Source organism: Mytilus californianus, unplaced genomic scaffold (assembly GCF_021869535.1).
Source record: "Mytilus californianus isolate M0D057914Y unplaced genomic scaffold, xbMytCali1.0.p SCAF_5, whole genome shotgun sequence".
Classification (NCBI taxonomy): domain Eukaryota; kingdom Metazoa; phylum Mollusca; class Bivalvia; order Mytilida; family Mytilidae; genus Mytilus; species Mytilus californianus.
In genome coordinates, this window is record NW_026262701.1 from 91,658,412 (window position 1) to 91,673,463 (window position 15,052).

The 15,052-nt window shown below is 32.7% G+C and overlaps 1 protein-coding gene across 1 annotated transcript; it reads left to right on the forward strand.

The window, feature by feature from the left end:
* Window positions 1-702: 702 nt before the first annotated feature.
* On the forward strand, window positions 703-9,761 carry LOC127703264 (uncharacterized). The gene is made up of 4 exons (XM_052207782.1): window positions 703-826; window positions 5,887-6,249; window positions 8,181-8,207; window positions 9,051-9,761. The coding sequence occupies exons 1-4, from the start codon at window positions 769-771 to the stop codon at window positions 9,113-9,115; spliced, it is 513 nt and encodes a 170-aa protein (XP_052063742.1). The 5' UTR covers window positions 703-768; the 3' UTR covers window positions 9,116-9,761.
* Window positions 9,762-15,052: the final 5,291 nt, after the last annotated feature.

Sequence of the window (15,052 nt, forward strand, 5' to 3'; positions counted from 1 at the left end):
AGAAATATTTGCCGTTTTTCTTTGTTTGTTTGTTTTGTTTTGTTTGTTTTTTAATGAGAGGGGGTCACAATAACCATTTACATGAATGTTTATTGCACATTTAACCTGTTGAATTGCAGCACTTCATTTCAAATAAAATGTGAAAATGATTTTCCAATGGTTTTTTTCAACCGCACAAGTCAAACTTTTCGAGCCAACCATTTTTGTTTCAAAATTGAAACCCTTGCAATTTTTGGTATTTCAGTTGAAAATGTTTTTTTTACATTTTACCATGTTGTAAATAAAGTTGGGGGAAATCCCGTTTTACAATTTGAAAATTTATTTGACCTATACTGTCCAGCTCTGGTACAGAATCACCTAGTCAGTTTGACAAACGGACGGGTCAATGAGGGAGAAACATCCACAATTGAATACTGCAAAAAAAAAAACTTTTACATTTTGAAAATGCAGTGTAATTTTGCATATTCCAGCTATGATCCTATGAATTAAAGATAGAAATCTAATTTCAACAAATATTATTTTATGCGTGGTGACCTCTTGAAAAATCAACTTTCGAAAAATGTAAATGAAAGACATTCTGAATACAATGTTTTCTAATATTAAATCTAAAATCTACTTTAACATGAGCAACATGATAAATAAATGTGCTAGAAATTACAGACATCTTCTACAAGGTTACACAGCAGACGATAATAATTTGTGTACTGAATATGACGTGACTTACAGTATCTAAGTTAAGTTATTACAAAATACAGGTTACAAAGAAATATGGCGACAAATATTACCAACTTTCTCCCATTGATGTGTGTTCTTCTCTTTGGAAGAGGTAAGTGACGCATGTGTTTTTTTGTTTTTTTTTGTTTAACAGAAACAGTTATATTGAGAGACATTTTCACTGAACTAGTACGCATATTTGTTGAGGGGCCAGCTGAAGCCCGCCTCCGTGTGCGGGATTTTCTCGCTGTGTTGAAGACCCATTGGTGGCCTTTGGCTGTTTTCTGCTCTGTGGTCGGGTTGTTGTCTCTTTGACACATTCCCCATTTCCATTCTCAATTTTATGGAGAGGACAGATAATTTGTTTCAAAGTATATATTAGTAGCAAATGGGATTTAAACAACAATATTTCAGTACCACCCCTACCCCAAAGAAAAAAAACCCACAAAACGGTAGCAATATATAGAGTTTAACAATGACATTCAAAGTCAGAATACACTTATCGTCTAGATATCGCCCCGTTAAAAAGTTGTGAATAAATTCAATGTACAATGCCGCCTTCTATAATCAACGTCAAACCCTTTATAACAGGAAGCGTTCAGAAACCCCTACAATGTTCTTAATTGTGAAAAGCAGATAAAAAAAGAAGAGGAAGATACCAAAGAAACAATAAAAACTTATAATTCGAAGAGAGACTATCAAAACCATGGGAAAAAAAACGGAAAGCGACGAAAAAAAAAAAATCTCTTCAAAACACTACATGCACTAAAGATTGAACAACACACACCCCACCAAAAATTGGGGTGATTTTAGGTGTTCCGAATATTACTTTCATATCTGACTAAATTATTTAGTTGTCGAACACTGAGCTTGTTGATTTTCAAGCCTAAATTTGGTTGAAAACGAGAAGATTTTGTAAACTTTTACCAAAAACTGTTTTTTTTTTTTTTATTTTGCCTCATTGTGGTGAAACATTCAACGTTATAATCCAAACGTTGGACAAAATTCGTTCTGTTTCACTTTCTTTCATATTTATTCATCAATCTATTAACACATGACAAATGCAAACTCTCTTTGTTTTTACTGTGCTTTAATCTGGATAATGCACATCTAAAGTGTGCATTAACTACATCAGATGTACGATATACTTCACAGTTCAAATGTACTCTTATCTTTAGGGGTGGTCCTTTAAAAAAGTTTGACGATTTTAAGGATTAATCATTGTTTATTATCAAAGAGGGGCGTACGCCCTCTTCGCCCCCTTTTGAATCCGCCACTGACCTGGCAATTACGGCATAGTTGATCAATTAACAACTTTGTGTATACACTGTCCTTTCAAATTATGAAATAGAAAGTGCTTCTCATTCCCGAAAACACTTCACGACTGTATGTGTACAATTTAAATCTTAAAACAATCTTTCAACGTCAAAAAGTTAATGTTTTTTGTAATTTCTCAAAATATTCAAAATGGAATTTATTACGACTTTTTAAATATTAATTCCTTTTAAGTGACTAGTTTGGGATCGAATTCAAACAGATTTATATTCATGTATGTGCCAAAACAGAAAAAAATAAACTAGTAAGTTGGAGAAACAATCAAAGAGACAATTCTTCAAATACTGTAACAATTTAGGAGAAAGCCTGAATATCAAAAAAGTTATAGTTTAAAAGTTACCAACATTTTACTACTAAAATGCGTATTTTCTCCTTTCCTTATCCCACAAACAAACTTTCCCAGAAGCCAGGGATTGAATATCGTCCGAATATTTCCAAAATTTTTTGTAAGTTGATGGTGTCATGTGTTAAAACAGCTATTGACCAATCAAATCGGTATATGTTATTTAATCTGCACGGTCGGGATGACCAATTAACCCGGACTCCTTCGTCGTTTGGGTCAAGTAGGGTCACCCGAGCCGTGCAGATTAAATGACATATACCGACTTGCTTGGTCAATAACTATATAACGTAATGCATTGTAATGGATCGAATTCAAACAGATTTATATTCATGTATGTGCCAAAACAGACAAAAATAAACTAGTAAGTTGAAGAAACAATCAAAGAGACAATTCTCCAAATACTGTAACAATATAGGAGAAAGCCTGAATATCAAAAAAGTTATAGTTTAAAAGTTACCAACATTTTACTACTAAAATGCGTATTTTCTCCTTTCCTTATCCCACAAACAAACTTTCCCAGAAGCCAGGGATTGAATATCGTCCGAATATTTCCAAAACGTTTATGTAAGTTGATGGTGTCATGTGTTAAAACAGTTATTGACCAATCAAATCGGTATATGTCATTTAATCTGTACGGTCGGGATGACCCATTAACCCGGACTCCTAAGTCGTTTGGGTCAAGTAGGGTCACCCGAGCCGTGCAGATTAAATGACATATACCGACTTGCTTGGTCAATAACTATATAACGTAATGCATTGTAATGGACTTGGTATTGAGGGCCAGTTAAGACCATTACCACACATACATGTACCCCTTTATTCAAAAGAACTTATGCTTAAAAATCTAATGAAAAACAGACATAACGTGTTTTTTCTGAGCATTCACATTACTCTTTTACTGATGAAGGCAATTTGAATTCCACTCGTGTACGTGACCAAAATGTGGATACCACTGGTTTTCTTATTTTCTCGTTTGATAGCGCTAACACGCCATTGGCCTTCAGCGTATGTATACAATTTACATTTTCCTTTTGATAATTTCACCTGTCAGTTTTAATTTTCTGCATCATGCAGATATTTATCCGATGACAAAATATTATGGTTTAATTACATCTTTCTTATCTGTGAATATAATCGTAAGTTATGAAATTGGTATGAACATTGGTGTATTACATGTATATATACATTACTTCCATGGTCTGAAGTTGAACGTGTACTTCTATGCTCAATTCAATGTATTATTACTGTTAAAAAAATTCAAACCAGACCGGCAGAATTTAATACTCATTCTATATCGTATTGATACTATTGTGTCAGTGGATAATTATAATAAAAACGGTAACAAGTGTAGCATTAAAACAAAACAAGGAAAAGTAGTGCAAGATTATTTCACTAAGATGGGGGTGGGTTGTTGATTTTTAATTTCATAACTAATAATTATTATGAAATTTTAAAATTAATTCTTTTTATTACAGTATGAAATTAGATTCTAATCGGTTAAAAGCTGAAATATAGGTTCCATACAAAACGCGTTTTTTTCGAAATTCTATGTGATACTAGTATATATGATATGCTGTTACTGAACAAGGTTAACATTTTTATCGGTAACTGATTTAAGCTGTTATATATCTAGTTGAATCGAACTTCTTAACAGAACCAGTGTGCTATAGATTGTCCGGCAAGAGAACCATTGCGCTATAGATTGTCCGGAAAGAGAACCATTGTGCTATAGATTGTCCGGCAAGAGAACCAGTGTTCTATAGATTGTCCGGCAAGAGAACCAGTGTGCTATAGATTGTCCGGCAAGAGAACCATTGTGCTATAGATTGTCCGGCAACAGAACCATTGTGCTATAGATTGTCCTGCAACAAAACCAGTGTGCTATAGATTGTCCGGCAAGAGAACCATTGTGCTATAGATTGTCTGGCAAGAGAACCATTGCGCTATAGATTGTCCGGCAACAAAACCAGTGTGCTATAGATTGTCCGGCAAGAGAACCATTGTGTTATAGATTATCTGGCAAGAGAACCATTGTGTTATAGATTATCTGGCAAGAGAACTATTATAAGTTATATGGTTCGCTACTGACCCCCTACGGATCCATAGAGGGTTAGTAAAATCCATAGGGGTGAGGCCATGAGGCCGAATCTCCTATGGATTTTATTCACCCTCTATGGTCCGTAGGGGGTCAGTAGTTAACTGTATAACGAATTTATCGCACGCGATACTTTTTCTGCAGCGTTTTGTAGAAAAACAAACAATGAAATACAAAAACATCAATAGATGACGTCACCATTAACAGTAGACGTGACGTCATGAACCCACTATGGAATTTACTAACCCCCTACGGATCCATAGGGGGTCACCACGTGACGGAGTTAAACCAATCACAACGTGATAATTTACCCGCGGTGCGATAATGTGCTATAGATTGTCTGGCAAGAGAACCATTGTGCTATAGATTGTCTGGCAAGAGAACAATTGTGCTATAGATTGTCCGGCAAGAGAATCATTGTGCTATAGATTGTCTGACATAAATTTCCGTACTCTTTCCACTAGTCATTACAATGTATATATGGTAATACAATTTGTCGATTTTGTACTTCAATATAATATATTATATACATTTCGTTTAGCCACATCTTTCAATAGACTTCTACGACATCTTCAAAAGAGAAGATAACAATTCTGTGTTTGTTAAAAAGAAAAATGATTGTTTTACTTGCACAATGCATTGATGAGCTCTCTAGCATTCTTCTACCCAATTGAGAAATTTTCCAATACCCATACAAATATTTCTTTAGTCTTGATCTCCATAAAAGGAGCATAGATACAGTCATGTAAATCTTTATTTAGTGTTATAATTTTTCTTCATATTTCTTGTAATTTTTTTCACTGATCTTTAGATACACGTATCGACTACCGGTCACAGCTTATAGTACCGCCGAAAGCCAAGCATCGTTGCTATTTATTTGCTGCCTTTATTATATGTGTTCTTTATTCCTTTATTTTAATCGGTTTGGAATTTTTTGTCTTCAATATGTCGAATTTGGCCTATTCGGGGTTTTTATGTTATTTTTATTCTATAGATATAATGATGTGTTCTATAACATATACCGGTTCAATTTAAATAATTATCTTAATAAAAGAACATTGATCAGTTTCTCCAGTGTTTGTTCTAAAAAAAAATTTGAAAAAAGTCTTATTTGTGATGACTTGAGTTTTAGTATGATAGAAATATTAGCAAAGTGGACAAAATGTGAAATAAATTCAGAGAAACTGACCCTGTCTCTTTGCAAACACTGGCTGGAGTCATCTTAAGAATAGCCACTCGTTTGCACAACACAAAAAATTCCGTGCAGAACTGTAAGTGACTTTCTCAAAGGCTCAGTCAGTCATTCAATACAAGTGTACGTACAATTTAACCTTACTGGCAATTTTAAATTCAGTTTCTCTATTATCAAATTGTATTTATATCCATTGTCGTGTTTCAGTGGCCTCTGATTTAAAGATATTTTCGACAAAAAAAATAACGTATGGACAGGATTATCTATATATCCAGTTCCGGTCAGTGCAAAGTTCAAAAACAGCCACGGTCAACAGATTGATTGTACAAAGAAACACTACATCGGCTTTTGTTGACATCCTAGAAACAGATTTCAACAGCATAACGTGGAAAGATAGTAAGATGCAAGAACGATCCTGTTCAGAAGTATTGGAGGGACCATGTGCAAAGGTTATGGATATCCAAATACCGAAAGATAAGGTTATTTATACAGATACTGGTATATATAAAGGCACTTTGGAACTTTCAGATGGATCAAAGCTGGAGGAACAGGCGTATATTGAGGTAACAGGTATGTGTAGTACAGGAATTTAGTGAATCACTTGATAAATTTAAGTGAACAATCGTTTTGAGCTGTCTCCGTAAACTAGAAATTATGTTTCTTTTATCTTAAAGCCTTATTTTATAATTTCCAACAAATAAAATACTAGTAACCTTCTTGTGGGTAAATGATGTCAAAAAGTGCTGAGCGTACTGATAGCACACTAGTAGAAAACTTAAACATAAATACCTTATGATCCTGCTAACCTAGGAGACGCTCGTAATTAGATTGATAGATTGATTGATTGGTGTTTAACACCACTTCCAGCACTATTGTTCTATTTCTTGGGGGTCCGCTTAATTGGTTGGAGGAAGCCGGAGTGCTCGGAGAGAACCTCCGACCGTGAGGTAGGAAAACTGACAATCCTTGTCAATTGAAATTGTAGTCGAGCGCACCTATTTTTGGTTGATTGATTGATTGATTGGTGCTTGCTTTTAATAAGCCACTTCAACACACAAAGGCCATATATTGGCAACGTAATATTTAAATAAAATAAGGTATTAACTTTGTAATTAAGTCGCAACATAGAAGCACATTATTTCCTTGAATAAAAGTAGAATTATTATAGTTTCCGGTTTTTTTGTGTATATATTGCAAAGTATGATTTTGGTACTTCAAGTATAGAATTAACGAGAACATGAGACTAACTACAGAGCTATTCAAAACACAATCAACATAAAAAGTACGTAATCGACAAATAGGTCAGAAAATAACGATTAAAATTGAGAATGGAAATGGGGAATATGTCAAAGAGACAACAACCCGACCAATGAGCAGACAACAGCCGAAGGCCACCAATGGGTCTTCAAAGCAGCGAGAAAATCCCGCAACCGGAGGTGGTCCTCAGCTGGACCCTAAATAAAATTATGTACTAGTTCAGTGAAAATGGACGTCACACTAAACTCCAAAACATATAAATGAACTAAAATTAAAAAACATACAAGACTAACAAAGGCCAGAGGCTCCTGACTTGGGACAGGCGCAAAAATGCGGCGGGGTTAAACATGTTTTGTGAGATCTCAACCCTCACCCTATACCTCTAGCTAATGTAAAGTAATAGTACCTGACTATGGCCCCAATCCGGAGGTGACGTCATCATATAAAAACAGGGAATTCTGGGAAAAAATGGCGGCGCCCATAATGTCCCCCGTATCATGCCAACAACTGGTTTTAGAATAAATGTGTTTATTTCCGATGCAAAGACCGATTGCATATCTTTACAGAGACAGTACTAATATTATATATAATACATGTGTATAACTCAAAGTTTATTACCCAGTAAATAGTTTTCTTGCTTAAATTGTGAAGAAAATCATAATTCTGAGAGACATACACAAATTCTTCTCCCCATCTTCTTTCGAAAAATTTAACAATAATGATGCATACTAATAAAAAGTAATAATATGTATTTATCTATTTAAATTTATTTATGTATCATTTTTTACATGTATATATAACGTTTTATTTTGGTAATATATATTGTGTTTTGAGTAATAAGCAGTAAAGATTTATATCTTACACTTTTCTTCAATAGGAAATCGATGATAAAAACGATTTGGAAGATTCCAAGGGGACATTCAAAAGGCATTAGTAGAAAAAAAAGTGACAAACGAAAAACGACGAAAAGACGAAAAAGTCCATAAAACACTGCAAAGAAGACTAATCACTGAGTTACACGAACTCCACCGAAAACCGGTCCCGAAATGAACCCCGGTGCTCCGAAAGTGTAATAAGATTCTGCACCATATTTGGCCCTTTGTGTTGTTTATGCAATTCCATATCTGTATCATTAAAGATGTATTAAGAAGATTAAATCTAACTGTGGCCTTAAGCTTCTAATTAATGGAGTATGTGTTTCTCTTTTTACATATTTGAATCACGACTTTTTGATGTTGTTTCAGGTTCCGTCAACGCTGGAAACAATATTGGTAAGAAACATTTATATTTCCTTAAGTTGTCAGTTTTTGGTGTTTTTTTTTAAATTGTCTGGGTTGTACCACTGGGTCGATACCTACATGTTTGCTGGTGGACTGTCATTCTCCAATGGCCTCACAGCCAAGTAGCCAGTACTTCGGTATTGGCATGCAAATACGGGCATTGTTTTATTTAAATTAAGGAATGTATCTCCCGCATGCATAGCTTTGATTCTCTGTCCGGTTTGGCTTTACTTTTGGTACCTTTTGGATTTAGCAGCTGTTCAACGTTTGAATTAAGTTTTCGAAATTGCCAATACGGGTTTTAATTTGTTTGTGTGTAAGGATTAGAGAAGTATAATTGTCATACCTGTATTGAGTAGTCAATCTGTATTTGTCCTCTATTGGTATGACTATTTACACATTCAGCAGTTCGGTGGAGATTAAAAAAATACTTAATATGTGTACATGCGAATGTAAGCAACGTAAAATAATATTAGCATTGAACGCAATACCATTGCTGCAACAAGATAATTCGTGTATTGTTTAGCCCTTTAGAAAATAATGGAACAGTTAGAAACGTGTGCTTTGAACATAAAGAGTTAACTGTCTCATCTAACAGAGGGTTTAAAGAAAATGTATACTTTGTGTAGTATTGATTCTAGCTTGAATAATACAAAAATGAAAAAAAATCGAACAGGATATTATTAATATTATCCTTTTATTATGAATCATTTATTGATTAGCATGTTTTGAATATCAACAAATAAAGATCTTTATTCAAGTGAGTTAATAGTAAATATAATATATGTTTTTAACATATCAATTATAATTGACATACATGTATACCTTTTTCAGACTGTGCATCCTTAAAGTTTGCTGTGTATATAATGGGTATGAACTTGCTGTTACACCAACTGTAAAAGAATCACACTCGCTGTGTTGTGGTGTATGGTTTGACAATTAACACGTCAGTGAGGATCTGGATGGAGGGTCTTTCATTTTTGTATTCTTTTATTTTTTAGGCCATTTTTCTCTATTCTTAATACCTTTTGCCCATTATTCTCTAATCTTTATAATTTAGCACCTCATTATTCTGGTGCAATATTCTCTATTCTTTTTATTTTTTGCCCATTATTTTCTACTCTGTAAAACCCCATCCACACCCTCATTAGTCCTCATCATCTACTTTATTATAGCACCAGATGTGACATCAGATGATTGTAATTCAAAATGTCTTTAATTACTGAATGTGAAAAAAAACCTTAACGTTTAAAGACATTTTAATTATGTACATATTGTTAAAATGCATTACTATATTTTATTGGTTACATTAATTCATAATTGTATATATAAGGTCCCTATACAATCGTAGTCTCTTAGTTAAAATCTATAGAAGTCTATCTCTATCAAAAAGGTTCATCATATTTAGCTGTCACGTTTACTTTTTATCTTCATCTCAGTCACTGACTAGGGGCATATACAAATTCCGACATCTATAACTGTTCGAGTTGGTTTGTTTTGCATTTTGCTTTTAGTTATAGAGCTGAATAAAAGATGCGTATCAGATCGAGTTCGTTTGCGTTTCCCTCGAGGCGTTTCCTTTCAAATAACCCACGCTTATTACAGAACCCGGTCCATTTGATTAGGCACCAAATGGTGAAAATTGTGTGGCCCTGACACATCTTGTTTGTTGTTTTATTTTTATTGAATTTGATAAAATTTTCGTAGATTCCGATAATAACACCTCATTATAGCTATATGGTTCTATAATGTATTACTTATATCTTATAATTTTTATATTGTAGAATATTTTTCATCTTTATGTTTGTTTTACAAAAGTCCAGCGTTGAGAGCATGTTGTGACGTTACATGTTATAAAATTGAAATTAACAAACAGTCACGTGGTTATTATCCGTAACTGAGAATAAGAATTACATCATTTCTCAATAACTATAGACATGTTGCTAGTTATCAAAATTTCATGGAAAAACAAGAAAATTAAAGTTGGCTATCTTACTTCAAATGTCCAAACATACGTTTTATTTTCCTGCTCTTTGTTATTCTTTTTTTGTGTGTTTTTGTGTATTTGCAGGATTTTTTTACTTCTTGTTTTTATTACATTTTTCAGGTGGGCGGGGCGGGGGCTTTAAGATGTGTTACGTTTTGATTAAAAACTCCGAATCTTTTTGTTTAACTTTTTTTTACACAAAGCTTCTCAATTATTCCTAAACGGAACAAAAAACTGTTGTTTTTTTTACTTTGATTTTTTACCCTGCAATTACAGAAACATAATATGTCTTGTAAACATGAAGACAGGAAGCACTTCTACCCCCTTCCCCTTGAAAAAAGTAAATATATATATAAGAACCATTCACTTTAATCTTTTAACATTGCGGAAATTCCATTTTTTATCAATAAACTCCATATCTATTTCAAATTATATTCAGATTTATTAAATGTCATCGGATTTGATATCTTATCTGAGACAAACATTCAATGTTGCCAAAACAAGACTTTCTGCAAGGCGTCCTGCACAAGATAACAAATAGTAATACTTTAAAGGACATTTTTTGACATGCGTGAAAATACTTTAAGGAAATAACCTGAATACTTCTAAAATTATCAACATATTGGTATACTTGGTATCAGGTAAGATTTCTCTTTACATATTTATTTACTAGTTAGTTTATTTACAATGTTATCTATCAATGATACAAGTTTTGGTCAGTATGAACACAAAATCAAATTTAGAGCCAAAAGTGGTCTGCGATCATAGTATATTAAGTTATTATAATATGACAAATATCAAGCTAATTTAAAAGCAAGTTTATTTTTTAGAGTTCTGGTCATTGGTCAACCACGATGCACGATATGAAACTTGCTTTAACACTAAAGTATTGTCTTTCGATCAATAAAAAATACATTGCGGTTGTAAGACAAGTGTATTGATCAAAATAATGAATTAGATTTATACGACTTTTCTCTTATAAACGTCATTTCATTTGTTAATCAATTTTCATCAAGATAACACACAAAACATTAAGCAGCATTTAGACAGATATATCTTCTAAACTTTAAATGTGGCCAATTGTGAAAAAGTAAAAATGAATGCATTATTCCAACATTTAATTGAGACAGAATGTAAGGTTGTGTCCCCCCCCCCCCCCCTCCCCAATTCTTTAATACAAATACTAAGTGCAATTGATGGATGTTTGTGTAGGATGCGTGTTTAGTTCAATTTATGGATGTTTGTTTAGAAAACGTCAAAACGACTGATTATAGTGATTTATTGTTTACTTAACACAGTCATATAATATTGTAAATAGTCTTTATTAAATCATTATTGAGATATTCCCATAAGACATGAATATCAGAATGTAACCATATTTTATTTCTACTTCCAGTAGGACTCCTGGAACATGTTTGAAGAAACTTGAACATTAAAGAGGTCTGGATTTTTTTTTTTTTTGGGGGGGGGGGGGGGGCTTTATTACTGTATTTTTTAGTTTTTTAGGCCATTTTTCTGTATTCTTTATACTTTTTGCCCATTTTTCTCTATTCTTTATATTTTTGCACCTCATTATTCTGAATTCTTTATTTTTTTGGTCCATTTTTCTCTATTCTTTATATTTTTTGCCCATTATTCTCTTCTCTGTAAACTACCTACCACACCCTCATTAAAGGTCATTTGAGAACAACAGAAAAAATATAAAGATTTGTCATTGACAGGCACAGAGACAATTTTTCAGCATTTGGAAATATAGAGATTTAGTATTAACCCTTTTATCATTACGTTTCAATGACATTAATAGTTTAATATAAGGGGTCACACAAGGAGTCAAAATTGTGTACTTGTCCGTTTTCTTCCTGCTATTATCCTACATGATAGGAGTGACCTTACAACTTTTATTTACCTGTAAAAATAGAGCTTTATCTTTTGTGTCAGAAGTTATCTCGGATTATCAAAACGGAATATTCCCTTGTACAAATTTTAGATTACAATGACAGCGTTTTGCCTTCATCTCCAATTCTGGTCCGTACTTTTGCACATTAAAGACCCGGGTGTCTTTGGTTCATGTTGCTGTATGTCTCAGTTTTGGTCGGTATTGACTAATACACTATTAAAAAATAAAAGAAGTAACAGTTTGACATTTGTGGGTTTGGGAAATGATAAGAATTTGATGTAAATGATTAGTTTATTGTTTACATTTAAGGTGAAGCTTTGTCAGGTCTAAAATTAATAGGTTATATAGATTACATTCTGACTTTTTAAAGTTTAAACCAGGATAACTTTGATAAAAGAGCTGAAAAATGTAAGACCTATCCCGAAGACGTAGGTTTTTTTTTTAGTTTTAAAGTTTTGTTTTATTATTTTTGTTACATTTTAACTTTATAGAATACAACTACTTCACATGTAAGTACATAGTTAGGCCAACTTGATTGTCTTGTTTTCCGTCCGTTTTCTGGTTTGTTTTGGATTTCTTAAGTAAAAAACAAATTAAAAAAAAAACAAAAAAAACACAATATCTTTTGGATTAAAATTTTGAATTTTTAGCATGTGTTTGAACGAAAGTCATATGTATATTCTAAATCATTTTTTTGTTGTTTTTTGGTTCAAACATTATATAGTGTGTAGTTTGGTAGATAAAACTATGAAACAAGAATATTTTTGTTTTTAAAAATGGCGTCGTATACGTTACATATTTTAAAAGTTTACGGACGTGTGTTTTTGTGAGTGTATTTTATGTCCGTTTAAAGTAAATACTATAATTATTATCGTAAGTTTCGCACGTATTGCACTAGGGGGGTTCTCAAAAATGAGTTTGGGTACAGCCGTGCAACTGGGATTTTAAAATCACCACCGTTCATATATTGAAGTTTTTGGGAAAAAAAATGACCCATATAAATGTTTAATGGTAAAATCATGACTCATTTAGATATTTCTCATTTATCACAAGTACAATATGACATCTTAAATTGATTTAAATGTATTTATTCAACTTATGTTATTTAAGAATCAGCAGGTAAAACCCACGCACTAAACCCTTGTGACGTATTGATATATTATAAACTTCAAGTAAATATAACAAAAGCTTGTTAAAATGGCGAGGGTTTGATTATTTTTTAATTTGTCCAATATTAATTTGCATTGGATTTTAATGTTTAATTGGCCTATGGATGTTGGAACATCTGTTTTTGTCAAAAATAGTATATGTAAACTGGTGGATAATCTTTATCTAAAACGTTTAAGTTTACTTTAAGTTAGTACTTTCTGTCTTTCAACCAAGTACACGACCGCATAGGAGCAAACACGTGTCAGGTTGGTACTCATCTGTATTGTCTGTCCTCTTTTCAGTGTATTTAGGACAATTGGTTTTGGTATGTAAATCATAAGACGACACTGGTTTCTTTTGAAAGGCAAAATATAGGTATTGACTTACACGTTGAAACTCAGTAAAAAAGTGTTTTTCTGTATAAAAATATTGCACCACCTATCAAACAATGTTTCAATATATTCTTGTATGACATGAATAAAATTGCATTTTTTTTAATAAAATGTTCCAAAAGTATTGTTTGTTTTGATTTGCTTATCAAGAAGGAGGTTTAAACTAGTAAATTTAATTCAATTTTGCAAATTTAAAATTCGACTTTTTATTAAAACGACATATATATCAATCAAATTTATTATGCATAACGATAAACATTGTTTCCTTGATAATAATGTGCAATATAATTTCCAAAAGTTAGCAGACAAATCTTCTATTATCATACTTCGCCGTTTCAGAATTTCATGAGTTCTGGTTAGTATTTTCAGAAGAGTACTCAGAAAGATTATAATTGGCTTACAGCGTTTTAAACAATGTTAATTCAACCAATGACGTGACGTTATTTTCATTTTTTAGTACGACAATGAAATTAACCACAATCCTTTAGATTCTGAAACGTTTAACTCGGTTGTGCAATTAACGTTCAATTTGGAAATAGCTGTTAGTTACGTAATGTACCATGTAAACTAAAATTTATATGTAATTTTAAATAGTTATTTCAATTCATAAAAAGTCATCCAAATTAATCTAAAATATGTACCTATAAGTGCTTTTTGTGAAATTTAAGAACAAGAGGATCCAAGGAGCCGTTACGGTTATTTTTCACCTTTTATTTTTGCATAAAATACAATTCAATAATAACATGTATATTTGTGTTGAATGGAAACTGTGTAGGCCAAAATTTGGTCTTGCTAATCATTTATGCCGGACCTAGGTACTGTTTATACATTTTAGTTTTCAAGATAATAAGAAAAAACGAACAAAAATGCGAAGTTATGGGCGTTGACTGATGATTGCGTTATGTTGACTTATATGAAGATCTTATTTTGTTTATCATTTATGTAGTATATAGTTTCTCTGTATCTACTTTAGGTTTCTTTAAAACACAATTTGGGTAAAATAATCATTCAAGGGCATTTACACATTTTAGGAGTTGGTGGTCTCGTTGTAGCGTGCTCGCCTCGAGTGCGGGAGGTCGTGGGTTCAAACACTGACCAGGTCACACCAGACATAAAAGTTGATATGTGCTGCTTGTCTGTTAAACACACCTCATGTATATAAAGATCAAAGATTGTCGGCTCAGAATCAGAATAATGTGTAGGGTGACACTTCTTCCTGTGGACTACGTGTTGGTCTATTAACAAGCAGGGTTTATATTCATGTCACATTATCGTGTTCTCGTCTCGATTATGCGTTTGATTTGCCATTTGAAGTTTAACTGCCATCCACCCTCTTTATCATCTACTATAGTTTTATCAAATACACAAAAATAGAAAAGAATCGCCATTCAAAGGGCAATAACTCATATAA

What these genes read in the sequence shown, in the direction of transcription:
- LOC127703264 (XM_052207782.1), top strand. Translation starts at nt 769, where the DNA reads ATGGCGACAAATATTACCAACTTTCTCCCATTGATGTGTGTTCTTCTC. An exon ending in TGTTCTTCTCTTTGGAAGAG is followed by an intron (nt 827 to 5,886) that starts GTAAGTGACGCA and finishes GTCGTGTTTCAG; the next exon opens with TGGCCTCTGATTTAAAGATA. An exon ending in CAACGCTGGAAACAATATTG is followed by an intron (nt 8,208 to 9,050) that starts GTAAGAAACATT and finishes TACCTTTTTCAG; the next exon opens with ACTGTGCATCCTTAAAGTTT.